A 15,924-nucleotide genomic window follows, 5' to 3' on the forward strand; every position below is an offset into this window, starting at 1 on the left:
GATAAAGCTGTGAGGGTAACATCACCACCTTGGACAACCAGCTCATGCTGCCAGAGCAACCTCCAGTCCACTGACCCCCAGGACACTGCCCCATGCTCCTGCCAGCGTCAAGAACAGTGACAAGCACCCTCAAGGCGGGCAGCAGCAGCACCAAGAATGTGAAGAACTCCACAGAGCTGCTGGTGACTTGACTTCATCATCCACCCCCTCCTCCACAGCCCCCCTTACCTTTCCAGTCATCCCCTTGAAGGTGAGCTGTGGCCAGGAGCAGCTCCTCTGTGGTGCACATCCCAGTTGGAAGCTTCCATCCCACTGTGCCAATGTGTCCTCCTCCAAGCCAAACCTCCTCCAATCTGAGCTCTCCCAAGAGCCTCAGAGGAGACTGGGGTTAACTGGAACCAGCTGCTTGGATCTGCCCCTCCTCACCTACAGCTGATCTGATCTGTAGGTAGCAAGGAGTAATCCAGCAGGACAGGAACCAGCAGGAGTGCTGGTGGAAATCTGGAATTCTCTCCCATGGCAAACACACTTTTATTGGGCCCCAGAAAGTGGATACAGAGCAGGTTGTCCCAAAGTGCAGCTCCAGGTTCAGCTTCAGGTTTGCTGAGTTAGGGACACAAATCACCAAGTCTAAAGGTCCCATCCCACCCAAGGAGCCACCAGACCTGCTCCTGGGGCTGCTGAACATCCTGAGCGTTCCTCAGCCACACCTGCACTAGTACAGCAGGTGCAGTAGCATTTGTCAAGGGACAAATAACCCTTTGTAGAGGTCCTAATGAGGACAGCCCAGCTTAGGTATGGCCAGCCTAGACTGCTTGAGGTGAGCAATAATCACAGAATCCCAGACTGGTTTGGGTTGGAAGGACCTCAAAGCTCATGCAGTGCCAGCCCCTGCCACATGCAGGGACACCTTCCATCAGCCCAGGTTGCCTCAATCCTCATCCAACCTGGCCTGGAACACTCCCAGGGATGGGACAGCCACAACTGCTCTGGACAACCTGTGCCAGTGCCTCAGCACCCCCACAGGGAACAATTTCTTCCCAATATCCCACCTATCCCTGCCCTCTGGGAGTGGAAAGCCTTCTACCCTTGTCCTGTCCCTCCAAGCCCTTGTCCAAAGTCCCTCTGCAGCTCTTCTGTGTGTGTTATCCTCCTTAATAATCTCAAGTATGAGCAAGATGTTAAGTTTTATGATCTCTCCCAATGTCTCTGAAATATAATAATGAGAAATAGTGATTGGGAGAATCTCCTATTTAACCTCCTTGGGATGAAAATGATGTGATTCTGATCCCCTAGAAAGGGCCCTCCTTGAATTTGGAGCTCAGGGCGCAACACCCACAGAACACAACTGAAACTACACCCACACACACCTTTTTAAACATGAATATTTACTAACATAAATAAACAGTGTTTTATAACAAAAGGCACAGGTTTTCAACTATAAACAATGGAAAAATATGTACAATTTGCACCTAGGGAATCAACCAGCAAGTGCACAGTTGGTCACTTCAGCTCTCCTTTCCTAGACTCCGAGGTTTTGTTCCCTCAAAGTCGTTTCATCACTTAGGAAAGGTCCAAATCTTTTATTTCCCAAACAAACTGATGCCAGGTGAGAGTTTACTGGAGGGAACAGTCCAGCAGCACAAGTTTCAGATGGAAACAGTGCTGCTGACCTCTTCATACTGGATAATAAAATAAGGGTAGCTCTGATCATCATTAAAGATGACAAAAATCTGAGGCTCGAAGTAATTGTCCACGCAGGAGTCGTAGAGGTCACTGGTGATGCTGCTGGGGTCCACGGGAGGAGGCCTCCTCATGGTGTGGTTGCCCACTGTGTACCTCCCTGTCAGCACCTTGGCCAGGAACATGAAGTGAAGGCCCTTGGGGGAGCGTTTGGAGAAGTTGTGGGAGTAACTGGCCTTCCTGGCGAAGTAGCTGCCCTGGCCGAACATGGTGGCGTGTTTGCCGCACACGCGCGGGTCAAAGTTGTGCTTGCAGATCCCATCCACCACATCCTGCGACGTGCCGTGGAACAGGTGCCGCTCGTTCATCAGCCTGGCCAGCCCTGACATCTTTTTCGACATGTATTCCTTTTTCCTGCAACAGGACATGGAAGGGGAGGGTGAGTGTTCACTGCAGGTTGGCCACAACAGCTCTGACAGCCTCAGTGTCATAGAGTATGCTAAGGGGTTGGGGATGGACCTTAGAGATCATCCAGTCTCAACCCCCTGCCCTGGGCAGGGATACCTCCCACCAGAACAGGTTGCTCAAGGCTTTAGCCAACCTGGCTCTGAACACTGCCAGGGTTGGGGCAGCCACAGCCTCCCTGGGCAACCTGTGCCAGTGCCTCACTACCCTCACAGGGAAAACTTCTGCCTAAGATCTAACTTAAAATTCCCCTTTCAATTTATCCCCATTGCTCCTTCTCCTGTCCCTGTAGTTCCTAACCAAGAGTCCCTCTGCAGCTTCCCTGCAGCCCCTTCAGCTCCTGGCAGGTTGCTCTGAGGTCTCCACACAACCTTCTCTTCTCCAGGCTGAACAGTCCCAACTCTCTTGTAGAAAAGATGCTCCAATCCTATTCTCAACTTCGTGGCCTCCTGTGGACTTGCTCCAGAAGTTTCATGTCCTTCTTAAGAAGGACAAGAAGAAGGACAAAAGTCCCTCTTCATCTCCCCTGTAGGACCCACCCTGGAACAGCATCGCTGGGAGAGGAGCTACCAATCTCTCCTATAAAATTCCTCTTCTACAAATATAATCATCAAATAACATAATTTTCATTCTCTTACCTTTTGTATTTCTCCCAAAGAAACTGGTTCTGCACCCGCAGGATCTTCAGGATCCTGTACTTGGTTTCTGGCACAGTCTTGTGGAACAGGTTATAAATGGTTCTGTAGCTTTTGTCTTCCTTCAGAACAGGCACTTGGATGAAGTCCTGAGATGGATCCATACAAATCCAGGTTTCAGGATAGAGGTTAGGGGAAGTGAGAGCAGCTGGAGACAAGGTGTGTGCAGAGGCAGCGGCAGAGCAAGGGGAGGGCACGGGGGAGCTGCCACCCAGGGTCCTGAGGGAAGGAGAGGAGGTGGTTAAACACTCACAGAAGACTTTCTAACAACAGTTATTTCATCCCAAACATGTCTTAAAAGCCACTGATCAAGATGGAAGTGTTCCAGGCCAGGCTGGATGGGGCTTGGAGCAACCTGGGCTAGTGGAAGGTGACCCTGCCCATGACAGGTGGGCCTGAATGGTATTTAAGGTCCTTCCAACCCAGGAAGACTCTTACGGTCATTTGCACAGCCCAGATGTAGATTTGCATTTGCAGTTGGTGATTTTCCTGCCCCTCCTCTGGGAATGCTGCCTGGAGAGCAGGCAGGGCTGAGGGAGGTTGCTGTGGTCAAGAGGTACCACAGATGCCAAGCGAAACCACTTGGAAAATCTAATGAAGGACACCAGCAAGACTGTTCTCAATAACCACCTGCACTTCTGTGCAATCTTCACTCTCTTGAAACTGCTAAGCTTATATACAAGGGTGGCATTTGTGGCTTATGCCCATGTAATCATTCCTGAAGGAGCAACCCTTCCTCAGCTGAGTAATCCTGGATTCTCCCACCTATGTCAGGGGAAGCCCTTGGGATGTGCCATACCTGCACACTCAGGCTCTGCCTTACACACCTGCAGCTCACAGCTCTGAGGCTCAGGTGCCCTCTCAGCTGCAAGAATACATGGTGTCCCCGACATAAGAAGGACATGGAACTGCTGGAGCAAGTCCAGAGGAGGCCACAAAGCTGAGCTGATGATTGAAGTATCTGCTGTCAGTGAAACAAGAGCCTGCAAGAACTGGGTGACCCAAGAAATAGTTTTTCTCACTGCAGGCTGAGCTTTTTAACTCAAGAAAATGAGGGTTTTTTTGGGGCAAAATACCACATTTGATCAGGATCAGAGAGGTGGAAAGCTGTGACAGCCCTCACAATTTGCAGGGCAGAAACACTCTCTGAGGTGTCCTCGTGGCTGTCAACTGCTGCTCACGGCCAACCCTAAACTTCCCTTTATTTGCATGGATTTGACTCAATTCAAAGTTCCTCTCACTGGTTATTAACAGCTGAGCAGAAAGCCACAAGAGGGATTTTATTAAGGATTATTATTAAAATAGCAATTAAATATTACAGTCTGCATTTATGTTTAATTTGTTTTTCCTCTTGGATGGGTAAAAGAGTAATAAAATATAATTGTAGGGCTGAGTCACTCACACAGGACTGGAAGACCATGCAGAGATGACCAATAAATCATGGATTAATGAGGAAGACATCAAACCCCATAAAAATCCTGCAATCATTGGGTGTGCCTGGATTATTTGTGAGCACTTTTTACCGCAGGGGAAGCCATTAGAAAGTCAACATTTGTCATCCACTGTCACCCACAGTTTCTATTCAAGGATTCCTTCCCAGTTTTAGAAGCAGGTGGGAGGGAAAGAACAGGTCTCAGGCAGCACTGTGTAGGAGGTGGAGGCAACACTGACTCCTTCAGAGTCCATAAATATTTAAAATCCTCTTGTTCTTGCTAAGAATTGGCAATTTTTAAGTGAACATTACAAGGGTTTGAGATAAAGAAAATCAGGGTGAGAGTTGGTGCAGAACAGGAATCTCAAGAGCTTAGTTTGTAGACTATCTGGCACAGATAGTTCTGGTCAAGCCCTTGGGAGTGTAAAGCCCTCAAGGTCCAACAACATTAGTAGGAATTGCACAATTTTAGCCTATCACTGTGCTAAAAATAGTCACAGGTAGCAAAACACCAGGAAAATAGCTGAAATCCTAGTTTCCCATTAAGACAGTAGTAGCAGTATGTTAGTATTTCACAGTTAAGGGGCTGGAATGGAGCTCAGAGATCACCCAGTCCCACCCCCCTGCCCTGGGTAGGGACACCACCCACCAGAACAGGTTGCTCAAGGCTTTAGCCAATCTGGCTCTGAACACTGCCAGGGCTGGGGCAGCCACAGCCTCCCTGGGCAACCTGTGCCAGTGTCTCACCACACTCACAGGAAAAATTTCTTCCTGATATCTAATCTAGATTTCCCTCTTGCAATTTATCCCCATCATCTCATCCCACTCCCTGCCATGGGCAGGGACACCTCCCACTAGCCCAGGTTGTTCCAAGCCCTGTCCAACTTGGCCTGGAACACTTCCAGGGATGGGGAGATAAGAACCCGGATTGCTCTAACTAGCAAGTCCACCCTTGGTTTTCCACCTGCATCCTCCAGTTTTTCTTTACTAATTTTGGGGTTCCTTCCTGTAAAACCATCTCTAAAAATGTTCCTAACATTCACATGCTTTGAGGCTGAGACCAACCATATAGAGAGGCTGTGATCAACAACAGAATCACAGGCTGGTTTGGGCTGGAAGGACCTTAAAGCCTATCCAGTCCCACCCCTGCCATGGGCAGGGACACCTTCCACTGGAGCAGGATGCTGAAACTAGACAGTAGTTTGGCAAACCTGAAGGACACCTGTGCTGATGCTGTTGTGAAACACACCAGGTGCACTAGATACATATACAAAGCAGAGCACAGCAGTGAGGAGTTCCTCAGGTCACATATATCCTGAAAAGTGGCAAGAGCTTCCAATAGGACCCACATTTTTTATCATTGCTTCTGATTTCTTCACCCAACCATGCCTGTTTCCATGTTGCACCTGAATAAATCACTTCTCACTGACACACCAACCCGGACAGCTGAGGGAAGTCCCCATTTCCCTGGGATACCTACTGTAAGAAGGGCATCAGCACGACACAGGAGCGCAGGAGAGGTCTCCTCTTGATCTCCCTCCTGAAGCAGGAGTTCTGCTGGAAGCCATCCTTGATGTTGAGGATGTACTGGTTGTGCCAGGTGACAAACCTGACCTCCTTCATCCCCCTGCAGCTGGCCTCCTCAATCAGCCTCACAACTGGCTGTCTCAGGGGAAAGAAGACAAGAAAAACATACACACAATGAGTTACCATGTTCAAAAAGGAGTATTTTTTGCCATAGACCTCAAAGGATCCCTCTGTAACCTCAGAGGGTCCTCTATAACCTCACAGAACCCCTCTGACCTCAAAGGATCCCTCTCTGCTCCCTCTCTTCTCTCCCATGCTCCGATGCACAAGCCCCTGAAAACTTTCTCCTCACAGCTCAAACACCCTAAACCTGTTGTTGTTTGTGGTGCTTTCTGCTCAGCTCTCTCCAGTTCTTGTTCTCACTCTTGTTTTGAGGAGGTGTTTCTGCTCCTGCCAACACTGAGGAGGTTTCATTCAGAATGTGATGTAGAGTCCTGGCCAGGCCAAGGGCTGCACTCAGGGACTGTGGAGGAGCATGTCCTGCCTTGCCATAGCTTTGGGGACAGGGAAATGCATTACAAACTGCACAGGTAAATGGCAGTGGTGTGAAAAAAGGCTGCAAAGAGCTTGTCCCCATGCTTAAACCCAGATTTCTGGGGTTAGAAAGGGCTTTGTTGGTACTGACAGAGTGGTTTGCTCTCAGGTGTGACTACCTGCTCAGTCTCTGTGTCTCAGGGACAATCCAAGGTGCACTCATGGAATCATAACAGAATCATAACCCCAGAGCACAGTTCTCCCTTTATTGCTTCCTCAGTTCCACACTGACCTTCTTGACTGTCTTCCTGACCAATGACTCCGAGTTATTGCCCTGAACACTCTGAGAGGAACCAGACTGAGAGTGTGTATTTATGAGATATGCTGTATGGGGAGTTTTGGGTCACAGGCCAAAAGCAGCACTCAGGGAGGGGTGAAATACCTCAGAATACTCTCTCCAGCCAAAGTGGTCCCTGCAGAAGTACTTCCAGACGGTGTAGGAGCTGGAGCTGGAGCTGGGGCAGGAGGGTGTGGACAGACGTCGCATTTGGTCAAACTCAGCAGTTTCGCACAGTTTCATAGCGTTCAGATCCACCCAGAGCTCCTGGCCCCTAGGAGGGAGGGAAAATCACAATTCTCACCTTTAGTGCTCCATTAAACACAGAGTTTTCAGCACTCAAAACCAAAGCCCAAACCCAGCAGCTGTCTGAGGTAAAATTTGTCAAAAAACTCTGTGTTTTGTCCTCTACTCCACAGAAAGTCATAGAATCATCAAGGTTAGAGTATACCTCTAAAATCATCAAGTCTAACCCTTAACCTGTCAGTGCTGTAACCTCTAAAACCTAAACCATATCCTCCAGCACCAGATCCATACATGTCTTAAACACCTCCAGGGATGGTGACTCCACCACCTCCCTGGGCAATATTCCAGTGCCTGAACACCCTAACAGGGAAAACATTTCTCCTAACATCTAATGTGACTCTCCCCTGTGTACAGTGTGTTCCTTCCTTGGTTAAACACCCATATCCCCAGGTTAGAGCAGGAGCACAGGAGGAACCAGTGACTCTGCAGAGGAGGAGCATTCCAATAACCCATGTCTGCCCACCCAAGCTGCATCCCACCACCAGGGCCTGATACCCTAATTAAAGCTGACATTCTCCAGCAGTATAACTCCCTAATTAAAGCTGACAGTCCTCAGCCTGCTGCAGCAGGAGCTCAGGCACCCACACAGCACAGGGAAACAGATCCCACACTAAGGCTGAGCTGCTCAGGAGGGGAACCACAGCTGAGCAAAATAAACGGCCCTTACACAGGGACTCAAATTACACAGGGCTTCAAAACACCCTTCTTGGTGTGAAAACAGCACTAGGGATCACCACAGGTCCCAGTGTGGGGTCAGCTGGTTCCATACCAAGCTGCAATCTGCTTCATATGAAAGTGTGTGAAACCATGAGGAGCTCATCCTCCAAAATCACCACATGGGTTATTACTCACAGGATTGCAGTGTGATTTTTGGAGTGGATTCATTCATTATGTTTTTAGTGCTGCTTTAGGGACATTTGCTTTCTTTATCAAAACCTGGAGGACATGGGTTAGTGGTGAGCATGGTGGTGATGCTGGGTTGGACTTGATGATCTTAAAGGTCTTTTCAAACCTTAATGATTCCATGACTCTGTGAATTGTGCTTTTCAGTGCATAGTGGAGCAGTCATTTTTGAGAAAAGCACATTTAGCAATTGATATTATTTGTATTATCCTTTTGGAGTGAAGAGTTGGACTCACTGTTTTGGGGTTACATTGCACCTACAAATCCAAGTGCTGAATCAAGACCTATGCTGTGTGGTGTATGAAACAGATACCCTAAAACACACTGCTTAGTACAAAACCTCACAATCTGAGTCTCATCCTCACTTCATCTCTTTTCAAGTCCAATGACACAACCTGGCCTGGAACACTCCCAGGGATGGGACAGACACAGCTTCTCTGAGCAACCTGTGCCAGTGTCTCACCACCCTCACAGGGAAGAATTCCTTCCTAATATCTGATCAATATGTATTTCCCACCTATCAATAAATTATTTGGAATTGCTCTGCATTGCTTTATACAGCTGGAAATTTCAGATCAATGCATTTATTTCAGTGACTGCAGCTGAAAACACAATGTGTGCCCAAAACCTCATTTATTTCCCTAATTATAACACTGTGAATAAGAAAGTCCTTCTCAGAACCCCCTGATTCACATAACATCCATTGCTCCAGTGCTCATTTAAATTCTTTAATACTCTGCAATAGACAACCCACTGATAACTCTTTCAGCTGATGCCATTCCCTGGAATTTAAGCTCTGAAAGCCTAGAATAGGTTTTGCCGCGCTGGTTAATAATAGCCTTTGCCTAGAGCCCCTCCTCCCTGTATTAAAAAGCTTATTAGCAGCTTACATAATGCAAAGCCACCCAAAAACTCAACTGTGATTACAGAGACTGTGTGAGCACAGCCCTGGCTCGGGCTCTGAGCACCAGGGAGGAAAGCAAAGGTGACAGCTACACCTTACAGCTGCCCCAGGCCTAACGAGAGGTGAAAACCTCCCAAGTTTAGGCTTCAGGAACAGTATGAATGTGACACACTCAAGGTCACCTCTGATAATGTTTAACATCAAGTCATTTTATCTTCACGTGACGTAATGATTTGCTACCTCTGGTGCATATCTGAAGTGAAGGATCTCCTCCAGATAGTGGATAACATAGGTATTAGGAGAGGGAAAGACCAACAGCAAACCAGCAAGGCACAAAATCACCTTGTTATGTGCCCTGAGGGGAGCACAAGGGAACACAGAAGGCTCTGGAGCAGGTGACACCATCAGGAGATGCTCAGGGACTGTGACAATGACAATGGCACAGCAAACACACACTAACCCAGCAATTAAACTCCTGTTCTGCATGTTGGGGTGAGACAGAGCCCTCCATACACTTCCTCTGCAGCATTACCCAGAGAAGAGCTCCATGAACAGGGTCCATCCATGAATGGGATCCATTGCTCTACACACTTTCCTTCCGCAGATTACTTTAATGGCAGAGTTAGATGATATATTGGGAAGGAATTCTTCCCTGTGAGGGTGCTGAGGCACTAGTACAGGTTGTCCAGAGAAGCTGTGGCTGCTCCATCCCTGGGAGTGTTCCAGGCCAGGTTGGATGGGGCTTGGAGCAACCTGGGCTAGTGGAAGGTGTCCCTGTCCATGGCAGTGGGTGGAACTGGATGAGCTTTCAGGTCCTTCCAACCCAAACCAGTCTGGGATCCTAAGCTTGTAGCTGACATGATTACAGAGATCTCTAGTGGTGTTCCTCCTGGACTTTGGAGTGTCTGAGTGGAAATATCAGTCTGACAGAGTGTGAAGGCTGCAGTTTGTCAGACATTTGGAAAAGCAGGAAATGTATTCAAATACCTTGGTGGGGCTGAGTGTTCCTCCCACTGCCTCTGTGCATCACCCAAGCACCAACTGCCTTCAGCACAGCGTGAAACCAGCAGGGAAAACAAAGCTGCCTTTTTCTGCAGAAATATTTGTTAAACTTCCCTTCAAACACCACAAAATTTTGCCTCATCTTCCGAGGTAGGAAATGACAATCCCCATCTGCCCCCAGAAAGGAGGGATTCACAGAGATTAAAATCACTTCTCCAGAGGCATAGAATCATGGGATGGTTTGGGTTGGAAGACCTTAAACTTCATCCAGCTCCATCCCCTGCCATGGGCAGGGACACCTTCCACTAGCCCAGGTTGCTCCAAGCTCCATCCAACCTGGCCTTCAACACTTCCAGGGATGGAGCAGCCACAGCTGCTCTGGGCAACCTGTGGCAGTGCCTCAGCATCCTCCCAGGGAAGAATTCCTTCCCAATATCCCGTCTATCCCTGCCTTCTGGCAGTGGGAAGCCATTCCCCGTGTTCCATCACCACACGCTCTTGCCCAAAGTCCCACAGAGGCGGGAACAGAGATTTCTGAGGAACTTCTCCTCCCCAGCTAAACAAATAAAGGTCTCTATTAATAAAATAAAGCAGTTCAGTGGAATTGCCTGCACTGCACGTAGAGCTCTCTGAAGCTCAGGGCACACATCCCCAAATTTGGTGGTGTAGAACAACACAGTTCAGACTTAAACTCCACAAGCTCTCACAGCAGACCTTGGCTCCTCCAATGAACTCCATTTACTCTGTGCCCTAAGTGTAAGCAATAACACAAAGATGTCATCTCTCCAGGACACTGAACTGAGGAGATTCCTTGACTAGCAAGTTCCAACACTGAAGTGTTTATTCAGGTGAATGCAGTTTCCTAAAATCAGGATATTTGGGCTTTTCCTTCCATCCTTCAAGAGCTTGAGCCTGAATCCCCTGTGCTCTTCCCCTTGACCAAGACAAATGCTCTCTAGGTGTTATGTACAGAGAGCTGACTAGAGAAATATGTTTGTCAGTGCTCTGAGAACACATGTGGTTTCAAGCTCCTCTCCCCAGTCCGGGTAGCTGTGCTGAGTTACCGCAAACAGGGTGCAGAGAAACCAGAGCCCAGCGCCCAGCACGGGGCTGAGCAGGAAATGAAACTCAGTTCCCATCAGAACAGCTGTGAGACACAGCAAGACTGAGACTCAAACACTGCTGGGATGATGAAACTGTTGATTTTCTCTCTCTGACTAAACCAGTTCCCCTCTGCAGCAGCAACAACCTGATGGCCCCTGGGGGACCACAAGGGCTTAAAGAGCCAAACAGGTATGAGAAGCTTTTGCACTTAGGGTTGAGAGAGTCAAACTGAGCTCAATTACTGTAGGAGAGGCAAGTCAGGCATTCACACTACTTTCTGGTGACCCAAAATCAGCAATATTTCATCTTAGTTGTAGCTAATTTGTTTGAAGCTGCAGGTGAGGAACTTGGACAAAGCTGAGCCCCGGTTTGGGTGAGGGACCAAGTGTTTAAACTCTGTTGTATGAAACCCAAATTCACTTGAAGTATATCATCTTGCTAAGATCAGAAAGAATCATGGAATCATTGAGGCTGGAAAAGCTCGCCAAGATCATAAGAGTCTAACCACTAACCATGTCCCCAAGTGCCACATTCACATGGCTGTTAAATCCCCCCATGGATGGTGACTCTACCACTGCCCTGGGCAGCTGTGCCAGGGAAGGACAGCCCAAAAAGAGCTTTATTTTTAAGCACAGGTAATGAAATAGGAATCAGAGTTTAGGCAAGAGCAGCCAAAATTTGCTCTCATTGAAACCTAGTGATTCCATTAGAAGGAACAGCAAGGGCCCAGGGAATGCTCTTGAAGGGATGTTCAGCAACCAGCCCTTCCCAACACAGCAATAAACCACAGCAATAAACAGGATTGGGCTGTAAGTCGTGTGAAAGGCACACAGGAACCTCTGCATCAGGGCAAGAACACAAACAAGCTGATAAACATGACCTTAGCCTTGATCTTATCAGTGTCTCCTCATTCTCAAAGCCAAGAGAGGGGCAGCAGGTGCCAGGGCAGGAAATTACCTTCATATTTGACTGAATTTGTCCCTCATCCTGTCACTCTGCTTCTCTCTGCAGTGACCTTGAGCTGTGCAGGAGGTGAGACACTGGGAAGGGGAAAGGTGCTACAGACATACTTCCCTCTGAGCTTGGAGGTTCCATCCTCAGAAAGAAAGACGATCCATTGGCATATAGCAGTGGCTTTGCTGGTTTTCCTATATTTAAAAGCTGGAAATCTGGTTTTCCTGCCTTTACAATTGATGACTGGAGGTGTTTGGAAAAACAACCTGCTGGAATTGTCACAGTGAGGGGTCTGGCCTGACTTGCTGCTGGTACATCTGAAATGACTGTCCCATACATACATACAGCCTGGAGAAATGCCTGGCAGGGCAAATAAAAATAATGTACTAAAAAGAATCCACCCACCTCCCTCCCTCACCCAGATACCATCTCTGGATCAGGAAGTCACTGAGGCACAGCTGCTGGAAGAGAAGAGACTGTACCAGTATCATGTCTGTTCTGTTCTCCTGCTCTTCCCAACAACCCGCTCTTAGTCACTTCTGAACACAAGGTACTGGCTTAGGTGGTCCTTGGCTGTGAAGCACTAAGTTCTTAAAGTCCACAGCAATGAGGATGTTGAACACACTTCCATCTTCCAAGGATTATTGCATGCATCAGATTTCCTCATTCAAATCCAAATTACACCGTCTATTTGCAATAGAGGCCAAACACAGGTGTCCTGGTCTGGGGCAGGTTTGGAGATTCAAAGGGCTCTGACCCACACTGGATGTGGATGTGTTTTGGAGAGTTTTGGTTGTTTGCTTTAATTTTTATATGGGTAGATGCTCATGCCAGAGGGTGGGACTAGATGACCTCCAAAGGTCCTTTCCAACCCAAACTAGTTATGTTTTAAAGGAGCACAAGCACAGCTCTGAGTGAATGTGGACTCATTCAGTCTGACCCCCTGCTATGGGCAGGGACACCTTCCACTAGCCCAGGTTGCTCCAAGCCCCATCCAGCCTGGCCTGGAACACTTCCAGGGATGGAACAGCCACAGCTTCTCTGGACAACCTGTGCCAGTGTCTCAGCACCCTCACAGAGAACAATTCCTTCCTAATATCCCATCTATCCCTGCCTTCTGGCAGTGCGAAGCCATTCCCTTGTCCTGTCTCTGCAGGCCCTTCTTAAAAAAATGACCATTCCATGTCACACTTCCACATCCAGCTTCCCAAAAATCCACTCCTGTGCACATCTGACTACAAGAATCAAATCTTGCAATTACTACTCAGCTCAAATCCCTCTGATTTCAACAAATCCCTGTACGCACCAGGAAGGAACTCCATGATCACTGCTCCTAATTATTTGCTAAGCAAGTGATTGTACCAGACTCTGTGTTCCTGATCCACCCTGGAATGGGCAAGTCCTGCTCGGTCCTGTGCCTGCTGGATTACCTGGAGGACACTCCTCTGAGCAATCCTTGCAGCAATTATGGATCTTTGTTTCAGAAGGGACTGGTTTATGGCTGTGAGCACACAGGGAACAGCCTGACCTCAACCTGAAGGCAGGTGACAGCTGTTTCCAGAGCTGCAATGTGTTTATTGCCATGAAACCAGAGCAGGGATATCAGTGACTGCAGATTCCTCCTACAGCACAACACTCCCAGCTTCCCTCCATTTGTACAGCAATGAGCCAATTACTTTTATTTCATATGTAAATGATAAATTTCTGATGTGAATTACACTCTAAAGTGGAGCAAGAAGGAATCCATTCACACATTACACAGCACAAGGCAAACACTTCCAAAATCACTCCACATGGGTTTTATTTCCAGGCTCTGCCTTGCATTCCTCCCAGCAAGGAATGAAAAGAAGTTCCAGCTGTGTGTAGCCCAGAAACCCCTCACCACACACAGATTCAGGCAGAGGCATTCTCAGCTGGTTGTCTCATCTCTGGGGTTATCACTAGCACATGTCTTATCTCACACACTGAAGCAGCTCTGTGGATCACACAGGTAACTTGTGAAATGTAACTGTTCCCTGGGCCAGTGACCTGCAGGACTCCCTGAATGTCCAGGGAGCTGTGGTACCCCATCCCTGGATGTGATCCAGGCCAGGCTGGACAGAGCTTAGAACAACATGATATAGTGAGTGGCACCCTTGCCCATGGCAGGGGGTGGGACTGGATGGTCTGTAAGGTCCCTTCTACCCCAAACCAATCTGTGATTCCATGATTCCATGACTGAAATACCTTCACTGTGCTCTGATGGTTTTAAAATCACACAAGCATATTCTGACAGCAGCAGAGAAACAAGCCATCCCACACATACTGGAATGAAGGAAAACTAATTTCCTGTACATTTATGTGTCCTTACCTTTCCTTCCCAGGTCCCCCCACATGCCCACTGCTAATTCCGTTGGAGAACACAGCTTATTCATACAATCACAGAGTCACTAGGTTGGAAAAGACTTCCAAGATCATTGAGTCTAAACTGTGACCCATCACCACCTCGTCAACTAGACCAGAGCACTAAGAGCCACATCCAATCATTCTGTGAACACCTCCAGGGATGGTGACTCCACCACCTCCACGGACAGTCCCTTCCAATTTTTAACAACTCTTTCCATGAAGAAATTCTTCCTGATGTCCTCCAACCTGAACCTTCCCAGCACACCTTGAGACTGTTTCCTCTTGTCCTGTTGCTATTCACTCTGAGTTCACCCAAGCTCCATGAATGTGGACTGAGTCAGTGGTTCCCAAGCAGAGTATGGCCCACTGGAGATCCACCTGCTCTTCCCTGACTGCAGCCATTTCTCTTCTAACTAGGAGCCATTTCATAAAACTTAGAGATGACAGGGAAAAGAAAACAAATCAAAGCAGCAGCAAGAAGCTGCTGTGTCAGGCAAGTTGAAATGTCTCTTTGCCAAGAGAAAGGGTGGAATTTTCAGCCAAGGCTGAGGGAACTGATGGGTCAGGAACCACAGAGTTGTTTTAAACAAATCCTAGTGTAATCCATAATGGTGTTGCTTGTTTTGCCTGTGCATGATGGGACAGGTGTGTGTGCATGTGGGGAAAGACTGCTCAGCTCCTCAGCCAAGTATTTCCCTTAGTAAAGAACACCTTAAAATATCCCAGCGTGGGTACTCTCCCACTGGGAAGCAGCACTTGGCACTGCTCTCTCCAACACTTTGCTGAGCTGGAACTTCTCCAGGCCTCTCCTCACATGTATGAAGAGAACTGAGTGCTTCTAAGTATTCCAACCTGCTTAAGCTGCTATTCCCCACTTGGTATGTGGCTCTACACACTTTGCAGACTCAAGAATGCAAAGAAAGATAAGTAATTTATGATAACTATTCAGTCTGAGGCCAAACTGCAAGAAGTGGCTGGAGCAGCATTACAAAGAAGTAACTAAACAAGGTTTACCACTTTGATATCACATTCCCTTAGGTGAGAGGCAACAACTTGATGTATATTTAACATTACTCATCTCAACAGCTTATCTCCATCATTACTCATCTCGATAATTGAGAGGAAGGAAGGTTTATATAAATAGCTACTTGAAGAACATTATAATTTAGAGCTTATTCCTTAATTGAGCTGATAGCCAACACTTTGAGGAACAGCCCAGCTTCCTTGGGGCAGCACACACAGCCGATACTGTGCATGGAATCCTAGCATCAAGGTTGGAGGCAAACTCTAAGATCACCAAGTCCCACCATTAACCTGTCACTTCTGTAAGCACACAGACTAAACGAACACTGTGCCACGTCACCTGTGTGTGTGACAGAGGGGGCTAACCCCCCTGAGCGGGCTGTCAGCCCCTCCTGGCCATGCAAAGTGCTGAGCAGGCGTCTCCCCAGGCACAGCCAGGCCTGCAGAGCTCGTCTGACCCGCAGGAGATTAATGGCTTTAGCAAACAATGTGGTAACCATGCGAGCTCGGAGCTGCCGGGAGCATGTCTGCAGCCTCCAGCCCCACACGCTGCTATCGGCACCTCGTTGCCAGGACACACACGTTGCCCAGGAACATCAGGGAAGGAGGTTGGAGTGACCACCAGTGAACTCCAGCAAAGGCCATCCCGAGCACTCCACACCTCAGGGTT

The 15,924-nt window shown here is 48.1% G+C and overlaps 1 protein-coding gene across 1 annotated transcript in view; it reads right to left on the minus strand.

Moving 5' to 3' along the window:
• Positions 1-1,649: 1,649 nt before the first annotated feature.
• TIPARP (TCDD-inducible poly(ADP-ribose) polymerase) overlaps positions 1,650-15,924 on the minus strand; it is a 17,770-nt gene continuing 3,495 nt past the window's right edge. The window contains exons 2-5 of the mRNA XM_009080689.1: positions 6,779-6,947; positions 5,756-5,937; positions 2,787-3,062; positions 1,650-2,097 (exon numbers count right to left, since the gene is read on the minus strand). Of these exons, the coding sequence (XP_009078937.1) occupies positions 1,650-2,097; positions 2,787-3,062; positions 5,756-5,937; positions 6,779-6,947 (1,075 nt within the window). The remainder of the gene's footprint in view (positions 2,098-2,786; positions 3,063-5,755; positions 5,938-6,778; positions 6,948-15,924) is intronic.

Source organism: Acanthisitta chloris, unplaced genomic scaffold (assembly GCF_000695815.1).
Source record: "Acanthisitta chloris isolate BGI_N310 unplaced genomic scaffold, ASM69581v1 scaffold11778, whole genome shotgun sequence".
Classification (NCBI taxonomy): Eukaryota; Metazoa; Chordata; class Aves; order Passeriformes; family Acanthisittidae; genus Acanthisitta; species Acanthisitta chloris.